Raw genomic sequence first — 16,548 nt, 5'->3', positions numbered from 1 at the left:
TGACCTGAATATCCTTTTTAAATTATCACTGTACAGACCAACATTTACTCGCATAAAAATAAACGAGCATCGTTTGTAAATTCAGCTTCAGAACAAGATATCACGATTCAGACATAACTTACCAGTTACACTGTTGAGGTTTCGCAGATCTACAAGAATTAAGCGATTATTACAGTTTAAAGATCACGAAGGTATATTACCGAAACACGTTCGCGTTGTAACAATTCGACGCACGGTGACGGGGCGTGGTAAAAATTTTCGGTTTTGCAATACTCTTGCGAAACTGTGCGACTTCCTAAAGGAAACAAATTAAAACAAAGTAAAATAACGAAGGAGAGGTTACCTGTTCGCTAAGATTCGTGTTGACATACGTAAGTTTAGTGCCGCCGAAGGTTATTGTCGTGTTGGGTAAAAGCAAGTCTGTCTTTCCCTTCCGTAGACATTTGCCGTTCACCTCGACCGAGTTGAGGTTCGTTTTTGAAGCAATCGTCGCCTGAATTTAAAGCGTTTAGAACACAAAAGGATAAGGCCGGAGCTTACCATTTTCTTCTCGTTGACAATGACGAGACATTGGGAGGAGACAATTCGATTTCCATACAAACGGATATCTGCATTTAGATCACTTCCAATCACGTTAATTCCAAGTTGTAATGGATGAATAACAATCTGTTTTTGTTCTGGATTTGTGCTACTCTCGTGTAATTCTCCAAAGTAGCTCGTCATTTTAATTCTTGGGAGTAAACAATGAAGCACTGTTGACACTGTCCTGCAGTTTTTTTATTGTCAATCACACTCTAATTAAAAACTGGACACTAATATGTACTTTTGGCACACTTTTTAAGGGTTATCAGTCACATTTAACGGTTAAGTTTGCAAGATAACACAAATTCAAACGGAAAAACCGTTAACAACAATCAACACGCAAACTTCAACTGTCACTTGGTTTGTACAGGCGGAAGGGGAAGGCAAGATTTAAATTTTCAAACTGATACATTAAACTTATAACAATTTCAACAGAATTGTTCTTGCAATTGCACTATAGTTTATTTCAAAAGCTTGTAATTCACTAAAAGTTCCAGTACGTTAATATTTAATTTTTATAAATTATTTATTTATTTACGAGAATCCATACCATTGGTTGGACATAACACGTCCCTATTGGTCGGGGTCGCATCGCTGTTGCTCGCTTACGTGAGATGTCGCTACGGGTGCAATTTGATGTGGATATACAGAATGAATTGTAACATTCGGTACAAGGGGTTCAAAATAAATTTTCTTCAAATTCCAATAATAACAAGATTACATCGGTAACATTTTTATAAATTAACGCCCATGACCTTATTTAAAGAAAAGGTTTATTTTGATCTCCTGTATTTAACCGGGTAAACAGGCGTTGTAGATTATAATTGTATGTGATAACATCAGAATAAGAGTACTCATATGATTTCAAAGTAGCTAGTAGTATAACTACGGGCATGAGAAATTTAGGATTTTCTACCTGGGCACTAGCCAGTGGCGTACGTAGAAATTTATTCTGGGGGGGGATTAAACAAGTTCGTGGCACATACAGTCACCCAGTGCGTACTAGAAGGGAGAGGGGGGTGGGGGGGAAGAAATAGAAATTGGGTTGCACAGGCGAAAAAGATTAAATTAGAACGATATTTTATTTCTTACTGCTGACAGGCCCCTTTATTGCTTTTGCTTTAATTAGTCAACGAAAACTTTGAATAATAGGTATATTTATGGGCAAAAAACCAATTTCGACAAAAAATTCAAAGGGCTGTAACTTTTGATCTAGTAGTCCGATCTTGGAACTGTTTGAAATTATGGATTCTACAGGCCACATTAAGAAAATATTTTTTTCCGGTCGATCTGAGACAATTTTTTTTCGGGGCAAAAAAAAGGCATTGTATAACCTTCCTTTTTTTCCAAAAATCGACTGCACCAAAATTTCTCGGGAAAAAACTTTTTCTTATTAATTAGGGTGCGTAGAATCCAAAACGATTCGTACTTTTTCGATTAGACGTTTCAATCAAAAGTTATGGGCAAAAAACCAATTTCGACAAAAAATTCAAAGGGCTGTAACTTTTGATCTAGTAGTCCGATCTTGGAACTGTTTGAAATTATGGATTCTACAGGCCACATTCTATAAGAAAATATTTCCGGTCGATCTGAGACAATTTTTTTTTCTGGGCAAAATCCCAAAAATCGACTGCACCAAAATTTCTCGGGAAAAAACTTTTTCTTATTAATTTGGGTGCGTAGAATCCAAAACGATTCGTACTTTTTCGATTAGACGTCTCCATCAAAAGTTATGGGCAAAAAAATTCCTGTTTTTAAAATTCTTATTTTCGTCATTTCGTGAAAGGCAGGACGCAGGTACCTCACCTCAGTAGCAGTACTAAGTACCTGATACCTATTTGTTATTTTGGGCATCAATGTAGCGAATTGCCGATCGATGCCGAATAGTCAAATCGTTGACTGCCAACACTGATCACTCACTGAATAGTGAATACTGAATACTACAGAATATTTAGATTTTAGTGACTTTAGACTTTAACCAAAACCAAAATTGCTCTCTATATATACTTATATATTATTGCCTTTATTTTAAAGTGGGCGGAGCGGATAGCGGATATATCCCCTTCATCCCCCCCTGTAAATACGCCACTGGCACTAGCCGCTCGAGCGAGGAGACTTGGATTAATCAAAGAAACACTTCAACAAAAACTCGATTTCCGAGATTTAAGAGAAATCCAGGCCGAAAGTCGACTGGAGAGTCAACCGCTACTGGAACTCCTTATGTGGGGCTCTACCCTCTACGACCAACCTAGGAAACACCTGAACAAAAGCCGAATTTCAAAGATTTAAAAGAAATCCAGGTCGAAAGTGGACTGGAGAGTCAACCGCTACTAGAAATCCTTATGTGTCAAGAACACTACACCCCTGTTTATTATTGGAATCAGATTAAAACTTTGTATGAAGAAAGGCTTATTTTGATCTCGCTTAGTTAAGTACCATTTCAGGGTGACAGAGATGTAAGAATTTAGCAATTTACCCTGTGTTTGCGTATTTTTTTAAGAATAATGATGGGCGTGCTTGTTTTAACCGTTAACCGTATTGCTATTTAAACGGCTCTACGGTGAAACGCTTTTGGACGCCTCACGCCGAAATTGCACCAGAACCCTTCAAGCTTAAATGGTAGATCCAATGTGCAAGTTTAGTAGTCCCAATGTACCGATTGTTAACCTAAAAGATGTGGCAACATGGATGAATTGACAAAAAAGATGCAAAAAGGCAACCACGGATTTAACAAAAACTTAACCTTGTTTACCTGACTATTATCTTCAATAGTCGGTTATTACGTCGACAAAACATGCTAAGGTGCTAGTAATTACAATGTTCCGGTGATAAAAATTGAAAAATTTCGATAGTATAAGTAAAAAAATGACTTTTAAAAAATTTACAATTGTTAATAGATATCTTTTCTGTGCGTTGCTTTTGCTGTCATTTATAATTGATGTGACCGCCGTCGGTCAGGTTCTCTACGCCGTAAACTGCGGCGGTGATGCATTTACGGATTCCAACGGTATACACTATGAAAAAGATCCGTTACAGGGACGAATCGGCATCGCCTCGGACTATGGCAAACGTCTACTGATCGGACGGGTGCCTCCGAATGACCACATCCTGTATCAAACGGAGCGTTATCACCACAGCACCTTCGGATACGAAATCCCCGCTCATTCGGACGGAGAGTACGTACTCACTTTGAAGTTTTCAGAAGTCTATTTTAATGCACCCGATCAAAAAGTCTTCGATGTTGTTTTAAATGGCGATCACACAATTGTGAGCGACTTGGACATATTTGAAAAAGTCGGACGTGGTGTCGCTCACGACGAGCACATCCCATTCACCATATCAAAAGGTAATGTAACCGCCACATACAAACAAAAGCTAATTCAAATGTTTAGGCCGCTTGCTGGTTAACGGCGAAGAATCGGAAATACGAGGGGGACGCATCCGTGTAGAATTTATAAAGGGTTACAAGGATAATCCGAAAATTAACGCTATTCTCGTTATAAAGGGCACTTTAGATGATGTACAAAAACTACCTCCAATAGAGCCGGAACCTATAGAGGAGTACAAGGAGGAACCGGAGGTTGTTCCTAAAAATAGACGACCCAGCGGACCTAAACAGCCAGATCCGTACACGCTGGACGATTCGTCGATGATGTTGCCTGTATTTATAGCAATTGGTACATTTATACCTATACTATTTTGCTTGTGCAAATTGTGATCAGACAGTTTTCGTCACTAAAGGGAATAGATTTTCATTTTACTGTAGCTATGGCTGATTAGTTGTTAACGTTAATTTCTCTTTTTAATTTTATTTAATTGAATCATTTTGTTCGATAATTGTTTTATTCGTACTTACAAGAGATAATTTGCTTAATTCGTACTTAGTATGAAAATACGTATAATTCGCTTTCGTCTTGTATATACAAAGAAAAATTGTTTTGAACGTTATAATTTCATAATAGTGACTGCGATTTGTGCATGATAGTACCTTAAATAATTTATTATTGTTAACAGTGTAATTTTGATGTTAATGTTGTTTGGGAGTTTTAGAATGACAAGTAGGGGTAGATTCCAGTTGTTTGTAATAATTATTGTATAATAAAAGTACAATAGAAGCATTGAATTTTTTTAATGTAGATATTAATCCAATATTTTATGTCTCCGTTAAAGTGAGTGACGGTTTTTCGCTATCACCACTGTGCAACCTGTTTGTTTCTGCAACTAATATTCTCACCTCTAAAAAGCATTAAGGGGGTCACTTTGTAATTGGGCGCCAGCTTGTTGAGGGCCCAGAACAAGAGAGGGATAATAAAATAAATAAATATGCCGCTGATGCCTGCTATATCCCGCATCCGTCCCGCTCCCGCATTCTCGCGCCAGTCGAGTATAAGGTACGAGGCGCCGTTTGCACCATAATTATAAATAATAATATAAGTATTGAGGAACTTTTAGATATAGGCATATGCATTAAAAGTTTTAAATATACCTATAATATCTGCAGGGTAGCGCTACAGTAGCCTTAAACTTGGCAACTCGTTTACATTTCGAATAATATACCTACATATAATAATTTATTATTATGAAAGAAAACTGGCGTCGAACGTCTGATCTACTAGTGTGTACGCCGCCGTGTATGTGTCGTGCAATCAAAGGTAAAAAGGCAATACCATTGTTTAAATACTTTATAAACAATGGCAATACCATTGTTTAATAAAGTATTTAAACAATGGCAGTACCTAACACTATTTTATTTTCAAAGTGAACCTTTAGATGTCGTTTTTGCAGATGCGCAAAAAAACGATGCGTAAACGAGAAGAAGCGGCGCCTGTTCGAATTACACAATGCTGTGGATGTAGGTAAAAACAAAGCACACTTGATATTGGGCGGCCGAAATCATGAAATGTGGAAGAGGTGGTGGAAGTTTGGCGAGGAGATCGACTGGTCCAGGAACATGGAAACTGGGATCAGCTATAGAGCTTTAAGGTATGTGTATTGGACCTAAGTTATTTAATCGTAAAAAATTAAACAAACGTATCAAATCACTTGGTTGGTTTTGATCAAGGGGATTTGACGAGGGGGGCAATTGTGTACGGTTCCCTATTATAGGTGCAATCAGGTATGATGATTGGCCCTACAAGTGTAGCATTTGTGATTTGATTGGCATTTCGAAGTTGTATGAAGAAGACTTAAACAATTTTTATAATTAAACTGTTTGGCTAACGAGAAGCGTTCTCTAAAAAAGGCAAACCTTTGTAAATTTGATGCAAGGACAAACGCGAAGGGTATTTTTGCGTATAAAGCTGCGTATTTTGAGTAGGTATCAGAAGAGCATCGTCACTGGTCAAAAAGTACAAATGTTTTTATTACATATTAAGGGTATGTTTTATAATTGTTGGCCTATAATTGGTCAGGGTTTAACTTTTGGAGTGTCAGAAACAAGACCGTTCAAATTGATTTAGTAGTTGAACGGAATCTGAAGCTATGGTGTGGTTTTCTAAAAAGGCACAGAGTTCATTATATGCATCTAGGTAACTCTGTTGAACTGAACTCATGTTAGAATTGCGTACGCCTTTTTGAATCTAATTTTTGAATTAAACAATTAAATAAAATAAAGTCCCATGCGTCAACAGGAAAATTAAGCGTCTGTAGCGAGGTCTATAGGTATAATGCTTCGACGTTCTCACAAAATTTGTCTAAGAGGAAACATACGATAGTAGGTACTTATATTGTAGTTTTTTATGGTTATGGGTAAACCGCGAATTAAATTTAATGGTTTTCCCTGTAAAGACGTGAACAAATAGTGACATTTTTCCACTTTAGATAAGCACTCATAATCTGATTATGAACGGCTTGAAATTTTTTATACAGGGTGGTGACTTGCGTAACGCATCATAGGGATTTCAATGTAAAATTCATAACATGTGATTATTGGCTCCCCAAATTATTTTAGAGCAAAAATGTATTAAGGTTTTTTGTAGGAAAAATTTTTTTACGTCAAATCTACGGTTAGTTTTCAATTTTTTGCATACTACAGACGGAAAATTGGAAAAATAAAACCCCCACCTTTTTCAATAATCTGTGATGCCATGGAATTTTATAATACAAAAACTACGCCAATATCCGATACATGCCATGGAATGTCTGCTATGAAACAAATCAAATTCTATCAAAAAGTATTATATTTAGAACAGCGAATTCAACATAAAGAAAGACCAAATTACTAAAAACGGTTTCCTAATATGACAATTTACAATAAATGTTCGAATAAGTCACCATTAACTGCAATACAGTAACCAAGTCGATCATAAAAGCCATTTCGAACTGCCGCTAATTGATATCTGGATATCTTTTTGTTTTAGAAAATTCCATGGCATCGCAGATTATCGAAAAAGATACGGGTTTTATTTTTCCAATTTTCCGTCTATATGAAAAAAATTGAAAACTAATACGGTTGATTGGCGTAAAAAAATTTTTTCTACAAAAAACCTTAATACATTTTTGCTCTAAAGTAATTTGGGGAGCCATGTTATGAATTTTACATTGAAATCCCTATGATGCGTTACGCAAGTCACCACCCTGTATACAGAATCAATTCCCGTTGCCCTCGCAATAAAAGTATTTTTGACCGATACAGGTATCTTTGGTAATGTTTGCACTGCTAGATTACCTAACAGCTTTTTTCAAGCGGATTGTAACGCGATAGATTTTTTGAAAATGTATTTACTAAGTTTATCTTACATTGCAATGAACGGTTATTGAAAATATATAATTATTAATTTAATTAGCGTTTTGCGTGAATCACCAAACTATCAGAAATTAATTTCATCCGGCTCGAAGAACCACATAATGGGCGCATCAGTGGACTGTATGAGTTTTTACGAAAATAAATAAAACACACCAAAGTGTCTAACCTTTTATTGCGCTGGTGCTTGTAAAAAAGTGAAAGTGTAATTTGCCGAGTAAAATTTTTTGTAAAGTTATCGGCCGGTACCTAAATAAATAAACTGCTTATGTATTCCTTGAGGATGTGGTACAATTTGGTAGCATTTTGAAATCATTAAATTTTGAATGCACTAGGGTCACTAAACATTAATATATCAACGACAAAAATTAACACATGTGCAAATACTGTGCAATCAAAGCATATATTTTCGTAAAAAGTAGACACATATGGTTTTCGTGAATTAACTTTTGATGGTAAGTCCTATTTAAGTCTCCAAAAATAATCTGCTAGCATTTCTGATGGCTCTCATTCCCTTGATAGCGTTTGTCCATTAAAGAAATGTGACAAAACCTCTCGCTCTTGATAAAGTTAAATAAGTTCAGAAAAATACAAACAAATAATAAGAACTTTATTGACAATCTGCCATCAATTTACGAGGGTCATTATTTATTTAACCTCCGATATATTGTCCTCAAGTAAAAGTAAAAATTTTTAACAATAGTACTTTGTGTACCAAGGCGGGAAAGTGGTTGTTTTGCGGGGCGAAGGAAGATATGGCCAGGCGAGGCGCAGCTTCCTGATAATTCGGAGTGCCAAAAACTAGCGGGAAAGTTGCTTTTCGTGGCTGTTAATAGTAGGCCAGAAATAGCTGCTCCTGTACCCATTCCCAGTCTTAGACCATTGATACTGTTTTTTAATGTAATTTTGTCAATAAGGTCAATGTAGTGTTATGACAAGTAAAAGGAGAAAGTACCTACCTATAATTCTAATGATTCTATACTGAAGAAGAGAAAAATAGTTGAATATACCAATGTATGTATACAGGGTGTTTTTTTGGCAGCTTTAGTTAAACGTTTCTGGGAAAGTAAAATAGGTAGGTTTTTGAAGTAATCAATTATCAAGGTACCATCTGCATCCGTCTTTTTTTTTCATAAAGTCAAAATAACTTAAAAACCATAAATGGTAGATATCGACATATGGGTATCAAAAGAACTGAGATAATTTCACGTAGAATCCAAAAATGCAATAAAAAATAGGGGTTGCCATTTAAAATAACGAAGTTACTATCTACTTCCGGTGTTTCCGGAAGTGCGGCCATTTTGAAAATATTTTACATCGATTCGGCCTTCAGAGTAACTCCTAAGTACAAATTTTCAAAAACTTATCTATTTTACTTTCCCAGAAACGTTTAACCTAAGCTCCCAAAAAAACACCCTGTAGAACTCGTTCAGGTTGTACCTATTAGTAGATCGTGACCACTAAAAAAATGCATAAAAAAGATACACTTTTATTTACACGTGAAGTATGAGACATGTGATTACAAAAAATTACATTGCAACGAGTATAAAAAAATGGTAAGCGAATCATTAATTAACACCTATACTGTTTTCTTTCCTCAAGAACGTATCGGGAATGGCACCTCCGCTTTCACTTCCGTTTTGAACATTTACATTTTTCGCCCTCTTACTGCCACTATGAAATAGAAATTCACCCACTGTCTTTAGAGGACTCAACTTTATTTTCACCGGACTTGGCAAACAGTCGCCGTTCGGACTATGCTTGGAATTCTTCTTGCTCTCGACCGCACTACTGCTTCGCAAAAAAGTCTTGGGATGGACGTCGTTGTTAACTTCGGCTTCAACAACGAACACTCCGCGCTCTAATTGGGGCGAAGACGACGAGATGCACGCGTTTCGTACCTTCTCTAAGGGGGCCATTTTCATATCGTCACTTAAACTTTCATTCGAGCCCTCATACTTCGATATGCAATGGGAGTGTCGGCATTCCTCGAAGAAAACGTCGTCTTCGCCCTCAACGTACTCGGCTTTGAAGCAGCTATTACCGACACCGCTGGTTTCGCTAATTCGCCTCTTTAAGATACTCTCGCTATCATTTGAAGCTTTGCTACATTCATGCAAGGAAATCTTATCTCTAGAGTACTCCTCGGAAATCGACGGCACCTCGGATATTCTCCAGATTTCTCGCGAGTTACCCGTGGGAGCGGCTGCGAGCGCGGCCGTTTGGGTAACGATCGCCGAAATCGGCGTGGTCATCGTATGCGGCTCGTGGTTCAGCGACAACTGCGATCCCCCGTAAGATTGCGATGCCAAGGAGGCCATGACATCCCGTCGCTGGGACGTGAACCGACTATGCCCGTGGTACTGCTGGTACGCTTGGTTGGAGGAGTGGCGGCCGGTGAGACCTGATGACGAATTGCTCGCGTTTCCGATCCTGAAAAGCTGGCACAAGAAGTGCTTCAATGCCGATCGAAAATCGCGCAGGTGGTACGCGTACAGTAGCGGGTTTCCGGCGGAGTTGGCATGGGAGAGGATGATGCAGAATAACATTATGTTCTCGTTGGCCTGGAAGCAATCCGCGCAGAATGATAGGATGAAGTTGATGGTGTATAGCGGAATCCAGCAGATCATGAAGAATAAGACTATGATTGAGAGGTTTTGAGTCGCCTTTACTTCTTTCTTCTGTTGCGGTCCTAGTACCCTTAACATTGTGCCTCCGTGTGAACGGCCTGACTTTGCGGTGCCCTTTTCTGGATTCATTGTGACAATTTGTCGCACCTGAAATCAGCGCATTAATTGTTTGTTTGGGGATGAAATGGAAGTGCGTCACCTGCTTCAAGACCACTCTATAGATGTGGATGTATGATGCGGCCATCAGTAGGGCGGGTGTTAGGATCGTAACGAAATACAGAAATACCAAGTATTTAGGATCCATCACCTTCAAGAAGAGACATTGGAAATCGCCTTCCACTTCTTGGTACCAGCCCATTACCGGCAGGAAACCGATGAAACTTCCCGACAGCCAACACACGCTTATTATTACTGCAAATAAAGAAATATGTGTTACCAAAATGATTCGACTGGGGTAAAGTGATTGGATGATCCGTTATACAGGGTGGTGACTTGCGTAACGCGTCATAGGGATTTCAATGTAAAATTCATTAACATGCGATTATTGGCTCCCCAAATTACTTTAGAGCAAAAATGTATTAAACCAATGCAGTGAGTAGAATTGATTGCACTTATTTCTTATTCCATATACCTATGATTTGAGTGCAGGAACTACCGGGCACCGTAAGACTATTTTCGAATATTTTACCGGCACAATCCAATATGCATCGAGCACAACGTATTAAAGTAGTAGTGGAACTTGTCACCTAAAAAAACCGAGGGGCTGAGACTCAAATTGGCCTCCGCTTTTCAATTCAAGGATCAGCACAATTTAGCACAACCCTAGCACTATTTAGAAATGTTCATTACACATTTCTTTAATTGCGGGGGCTAACTTGATGGAGCTCGAATAGACAGACATATGAATCTCGAAAAGGGGCTCTAGAGAAATTTTTATTGCTACTTTATTAGGCATTTAGTCATTGATTAATAGTTATATTAGTAGCTGTGCATATTTTTTTTATATGTACGCACTATTAACAGTTCTAATTGCATTATTTATTTAGCTCATTGTTCCGACGCATATAGAAACAAGTATAAATTGTGCAGATAAAGCGCATTTTTTTAAACTTTTGTTTTGACATCACCAATGGATATATTTCTTGCAGACGCCTCAATCGCCCTTTGTGAGTACGCTCTTCCGACAATTCGTTCTTGAGGTGTAAGGGAATATACCCGATCACGATAAGAGGTCGAGGAGGTGGGCTATGGATGGTAGAATTTCGTTGAGACCTTTCATTAGAGTACCATGCAGGACAAAACTAGTCCTAGATAATTTAAATGCAATAAGAGTGCGCCATCTCATTGGTAATCGATACACTTTCCTTCATTTTATAGTTTTACAAGTTTAGTTGAGATGTCGCCACGTACGTAACTTCGTTTAAAATTGCATTTGAATTTATGCCACGTCGGACTTAATTTTACTCAGAGCTGGGCAGAATACTTTCAAAAAGTATTTGAATACTTTCAAACGTGTAGTCGATTTTTGGTAAAAAAGGAAGGTTGTACACTGCCTTTTTTTGAGTCCCGCAAAAAATTGTCTCAGATCGACCCGGAAAAAAAATTTTCTTAAAGAATGTGGCCTGTAGAATCCATAATTTCAAAAAGTTCCAAGATTGGGCTACTATTTCAAAAGTTACAGCCCTTTGAATTTTCTTTCGAAATTGGTTTCTAGTCTATAACTTTTGATTGAGAAGTCTGATCGACAAAGTACGAATTGTTTTGGATTCTACGCACCAAAATTAATAAGAAAAAGTGTTTTCCCGAGAAATTTTGGTGTAGTCAATTTTTGGTAAAAAAGGAAGGTTATACACTGCCTTTTTTTGAGGCCCGCAAAAAAAATTGTCTCAGATCGACCCGGAAAAAAATTTTCTTATAGAATGTGGCCTGTAGAATCCATAATTTCAAACAGTTCCAAGATTGGGCTACTAGTTCAAAAGTTACAGCCCCTTTGAATTTTCTTTCGAAATTGGTTTCTAGTCTATAACTTTTGATTGAGAAGTCTGATCGAAAAAGTACGAATTGTTTTGGATTCTACGCACCAAAATTAATAAGAAAAAGTGTTTTCCCGAGAAATTTTGGTGTAGTCGATTTTTGGTAAAAAAGGAAGGTTATACACTGCCTTTTTTTGGGGCCCGAAAAAAAATTGTCTCAGATCGACCCGGAAAAAAAATTTTCTTATAGAATGTGGCCTGTAGAATCCATAATTTCAAACAGTTCGAAGATTGGGCTACTAGTAGAGATGTCGCCACGTACGTAACTTCTTTTAAAATTAAATAACATTTAAATTTATGGCCGCGCCACCGTCGCGTTTTAGTTCTTCAAGATTTCACCAGGGGCTTAAATGGCGCGGGTGGGTGGCCATGACCGTTGCTCAAAATTATTCCGGCCGGCCGTTGCCTTCCGGTCAAAATCGTCCGGCGTACTGAGAGTGGGTGCCGACACTTAACCGTAAATAATTAGAATTCAACCCGACTCAAAATTAAAAATTCTCGATACCAAAACTTGTCGACAGAAGTCTCTTAAATTTTGAGAAACGCACTGATGGACGGACATACCTACTACTTTTGTAATCGAATTTCTATGCACACCTACGCAGTGCAGAATCGTACCATTTGCAATAGACGCAATTTTTTGTTTAATCATGCCAATAATTGCTTTATTGGCTTGTCATTCACGATTTTCGCACTAAAACAGGTCAGTTGTAAAAACGCGTCGATAAAATCAAAGCGCATCTTTCATTCGTTTGTTCACGGATTTTAAAAATGACAAAGTGACGTCGACGACGTGAAAAAGAAAAATTTTTAGTAAAAATGCGCGAAATTGTGCACATACAAATTGGACAAGCCGGTAATAACATCGGTTCAAAAGTAAGAGCGAGATTGAACTGAATAAATATTAATCACGGGCATTCTTAGTTTTGGGAAGTAATAAGTGACGAGCACGGCGTCGATCCCAGAGGTCACTTTCATGGGGATTCCGATTTGCAACTGGAGAGGATTAATGTGTACTTTAATGAAGTGACGGGCGGCAGGTTTGTTCCTCGTGCGATTTTGGTGGACTTAGAGCCAGGAACGCTGGATGTGGTGAGATCGGAACCCTTTGGGAGGTTGTTTCGTCCTGATAACATGATTTCTGGACACGCTGGAGCTGGTAATAACTTCGCCAAGGGTCGCTACACTGAAGGAGCCGAGTTGTGCGATTATATGCTAGATGTAGTACGGAAGGAGGCGGAAGGATGTGATTGCATGCAAGGTTTCCAACTGACTCACTCCATTGGAGGAGGTACCGGATCCGGAATGGGTAGTCTGCTGTTGCAAAAGCTACGCGAGGAATATCCCGATCGGATCATCACTACATTTACAGTTATACCAAGCCCAAAGGTCTCAGACACGGTTGTAGAGCCTTACAATGCAACGATGAGTGTTCAATTCCTCGTGGAGAATTGCGACGAGACATACATGATTGACAACGAAGCGCTTTATGACATCTGCTACCGAACCCTGAAACTCTCAGCTCCTTCCTACGGCGATCTCAATCACTTGATCTCCGCGGTAATGTCAGGAATCACGACGTGCTTCCGATTTCCAGGACAACTAAATGCCGACCTGCGCAAGATAATGGTGAACATGGTACCGTTTCCGCGCCTGCACTTCTTCATGCCCGGCTTTGTGCCCTTAACATCACGACACGGACAGGCCTATAGAGCGATTACGGTACCAGATCTGGTGCAACAAATGTTCGACGCCAAGAACATGATGTGCGCTTGCGATCCGCGAAAGGGCAAGTATCTGACGGTGGCGTCGATCTTTCGAGGGCGAATGTCAACGAAGGAGGTCGACGAGCAAATGCTAAACATACAGAACAAAAACAGCACCTTCTTCGTGGAGTGGATTCCGAACAACGTCAAAACGGCCATATGCGACATACCGCCCAGAGGACTGAAGATGTCGGCAACCTTCATAGGGAACACGACCGCTATTCAGGAACTGTTCAAAAGAGTTAGCGAGCAATTTTCCGCGATGTTTCGCCGTAAAGCCTACGTCCACTGGTACACGGGGGAAGGTATGGACGAAAATGAATTTTGGGAAGCGGAATCGAACATGAACGATCTCATCTCCGAGTACCAGCAGTACCAAGAGGCCGAAGCAGACGTGCAAGATGAATTTGAAGACGACGAAGATTTTGAGGAATAATTTCTAACTAAAAATAAAGCATTTATCATTTTTTAATGTTATCAGAAAGCTTGCAATCTCGGCGATTGAGGGAATGTTGGTGCTTGGTTTTCCTAGGCAAAAGTAACCAAAAATAGAGATTTTGCTCTTTCAGGATTAGTGTTTGCTTTTAAATTATTGCATAATCTCTTAAAAAATTGGAGATTTCGAGATTTATCGGTCCATAAAGTTGGCGATCTACGAGAAATGGGGTTTATTTAGTGTTTATGAGGATAAAGAGGGGAAAGAATAAATGTTGGTAATTTTTCAGCAGTAGAAGTCTTAAAATTACAGTTTCCCTGTAACAATTACTTCAAATTGTTACGTAATCTCACGCAAAAATAGAAAACAATGGGGATTTCGGTCGTCGGGGACCCTTAAAACTAACGATCACAAAAAATTATTAAAATCAAAGCCTACTGAAGGGGTTTTCTTGATTAGCCTAATGCAAAAAAGCTGTAAAAAGGGATTTCGACCACCACCACCACCGGTCAAGTTATTAAAATCACAGTTCTTCTTTGACAATATACAGGGTGAGTTTTTTTTTCATTTTAAGCATTCGGATCTCGGAAACTATAAGACAGAGAAGAAGAGAAAGATATGCTTTTGTTTTTGGAAAAAAATCCACAGTTTACTTGATATGGGCGAAAAACAGATTTAGTGATTTTTCATTTAACTGTTGTAGAATCGTTATTTTTAGAAATACAACAAAATGACACGAATAAAAGTTTTAGATATATGATGAACATACTAATTTCCTTCTATATTTTACAATTTTTGAATTTACTTCAACTTTAATTTTTTTAAATGGTAGTCATAGTTGGCTTAGACATTTTTAAACAGGAAAAATTTTTCTCTTTATAATGACGTAAGGCTTGCCAAACGTACTTTAATAAATAAACGCGCTGCAGGAATGTTCGTATTATTGAGAGGTAAGTAAACAGCGTTTGCCATGGAAAACAATTTCTAGTGAAAAAGGTAATAGTGTAACTGTGGCGCATTTAACATATTTAAAGCCATCTTCGAAAATTCACTATGCAAGTTAAATTAATAATTATATTCAATACACTATTAAAAACAGATCGTATCATGCCATGGAAAACAATAAATAAACAAAATAGAAGAATGAAAATTAATAAATGTATCTTATTAAGCGGAAAAAAATCTACAATTTTTGTTCTTTGCATATTTTTCTATTTCTAATACTAATGATTCTACAAAAGAAAAATCACTAAATCTGTTTTTCGCTCATATCTAGTAAACTGTGGATTTTTTCAAAAAACAAAAGACTATCTTGAATAAACTTTAAAACTCACCCCGTATAACTGTTTGCTCTTAAATGTTTGTATAATTTCATGCAAAAGTAGAAAAATAGTAAGTTCTTAAGCGGTTACAGTGGTATCACAAGCAAAATGTAGCAAAACAAAGGTTCCGGGACAAATTACAGTTTCTGGTAAAGAATTAGTGGTTGCTTTAAGTTCTTGTATAAAACCATGCAAAAACTCCAAAAAAAGACCCTTAAAGTTGGAAATTATTAAAGAGCTAAGATAATTGTAGCCTTTTTCATGAGTTTTAGTACTACCACAACCACGAAAGCGCGGAATATGTAGATTTCCACCATCACTGACAGTAGGAGTCTTAAAATGACATTTTTCGTTCAGAATTATTGCTTGGTGTTAAGCTTTTACGCAATCTCTCGCGAAGTGAACCATCATAAAATATCTAATAAAAGAATAAAACTGAAGACTGGAAGGGGTATCACACGCAAAACGTGGTGAAAAGTATAAAGATATCGACCAAAAGATAAAAACTTGGTCCTTCATGAGCCGTTTGGTGCCAACGTACTCGGTTCGCGCATAGTCTTATCTATGCATAAATTGCGAGAATAGAGATTGTGACTTTATGGGTTAAAAAAAAGTCCCTAAAGGCGGATGAGCCCTCTTGGAACTAGGATGCTTTCCACATCCTACGGGAAAATATCAGAGCAAAGATCCTAGGACTAATCAAAATGTCTACTGTGAAGCGTGCCACCTTTTTACAACATTCTCTATGCGACATTTTAACTGGGGCCCCTGAGGTTGGGTCATTGGGAGCCCATAAGCACGTGCTTGTTCTGCTTGTACGTAAATCCGGCCCTGCATTTATCGACGTTTAGCTTATTGGTAGATTCCAAAAGGCTTTAACCTTATTAATAACGCAAATCTTGAGAAGTAAATAGGAAACAGCATCACATTCACGCTGGCGATACTAGCAAGGAGGACTATCCTTTACTCCCTTTAAGTATATCGCAAAAAGGATGCAGTATATACTGCAATAAAGTTATATAATCTTCTACCTGATG

The 16,548-nt window shown here is 38.0% G+C and overlaps 3 protein-coding genes across 3 annotated transcripts; 2 read left to right on the top strand and 1 right to left on the bottom strand.

Moving 5' to 3' along the window:
- The first annotated feature begins 3,286 nt into the window (after positions 1-3,286).
- On the top strand, positions 3,287-4,377 carry LOC116177056 (malectin-B). The gene is made up of 2 exons (XM_031495916.1): positions 3,287-3,928; positions 3,975-4,377. The coding sequence occupies exons 1-2, from the start codon at positions 3,448-3,450 to the stop codon at positions 4,298-4,300; spliced, it is 807 nt and encodes a 268-aa protein (XP_031351776.1). The 5' UTR covers positions 3,287-3,447; the 3' UTR covers positions 4,301-4,377.
- Positions 4,378-8,816: 4,439 nt separating this feature from the next.
- On the bottom strand, positions 8,817-12,639 carry LOC116175440. Its single transcript, XM_031493567.1, has 3 exons — positions 12,606-12,639; positions 10,154-10,365; positions 8,817-10,101 (listed from the first exon to the last, which is right to left on the bottom strand). Exons 1-3 carry the CDS (start codon positions 12,637-12,639, stop codon positions 8,893-8,895), a joined length of 1,455 nt encoding a protein of 484 aa, XP_031349427.1. The 3' UTR covers positions 8,817-8,892.
- A 70-nt stretch (positions 12,640-12,709) lies between these two features.
- LOC116176543 (tubulin beta chain-like) lies at positions 12,710-14,225 on the top strand. The gene is made up of 2 exons (XM_031495150.1): positions 12,710-12,863; positions 12,912-14,225. The coding sequence occupies exons 1-2, from the start codon at positions 12,807-12,809 to the stop codon at positions 14,187-14,189; spliced, it is 1,335 nt and encodes a 444-aa protein (XP_031351010.1). The 5' UTR covers positions 12,710-12,806; the 3' UTR covers positions 14,190-14,225.
- The last annotated feature ends 2,323 nt before the right edge of the window (positions 14,226-16,548 follow it).

Source organism: Photinus pyralis, unplaced genomic scaffold, assembly GCF_008802855.1.
Source record: "Photinus pyralis isolate 1611_PpyrPB1 unplaced genomic scaffold, Ppyr1.3 Ppyr1.4_LG7, whole genome shotgun sequence".
Lineage (NCBI taxonomy): Eukaryota > Metazoa > Arthropoda > Insecta > Coleoptera > Lampyridae > Photinus > Photinus pyralis.
The sequence above is the reverse complement of the archived record's forward strand: the minus strand, read 5'-3'. Positions and strand labels throughout refer to the sequence as shown.

What these genes read in the sequence shown, in the direction of transcription:
- LOC116177056 (XM_031495916.1), top strand. Translation starts at nt 3,448, where the DNA reads ATGACTTTTAAAAAATTTACAATTGTTAATAGATATCTTTTCTGTGCG. An exon ending in CCCATTCACCATATCAAAAG is followed by an intron (nt 3,929 to 3,974) that starts GTAATGTAACCG and finishes TCAAATGTTTAG; the next exon opens with GCCGCTTGCTGGTTAACGGC.
- LOC116175440 (XM_031493567.1), bottom strand. Translation starts at nt 12,639, where the DNA reads ATGATTAAACAAAAAATTGCGTCTATTGCAAATG. An exon ending in AATTGCGTCTATTGCAAATG is followed by an intron (nt 10,366 to 12,605) that starts GTACGATTCTGC and finishes CTTTATTTGCAG; the next exon opens with TAATAATAAGCGTGTGTTGG. An exon ending in ATAGAGTGGTCTTGAAGCAG is followed by an intron (nt 10,102 to 10,153) that starts GTGACGCACTTC and finishes CGCTGATTTCAG; the next exon opens with GTGCGACAAATTGTCACAAT.
- LOC116176543 (XM_031495150.1), top strand. Translation starts at nt 12,807, where the DNA reads ATGCGCGAAATTGTGCACATACAAATTGGACAAGCCGGTAATAACATC. An exon ending in GTAATAACATCGGTTCAAAA is followed by an intron (nt 12,864 to 12,911) that starts GTAAGAGCGAGA and finishes GGGCATTCTTAG; the next exon opens with TTTTGGGAAGTAATAAGTGA.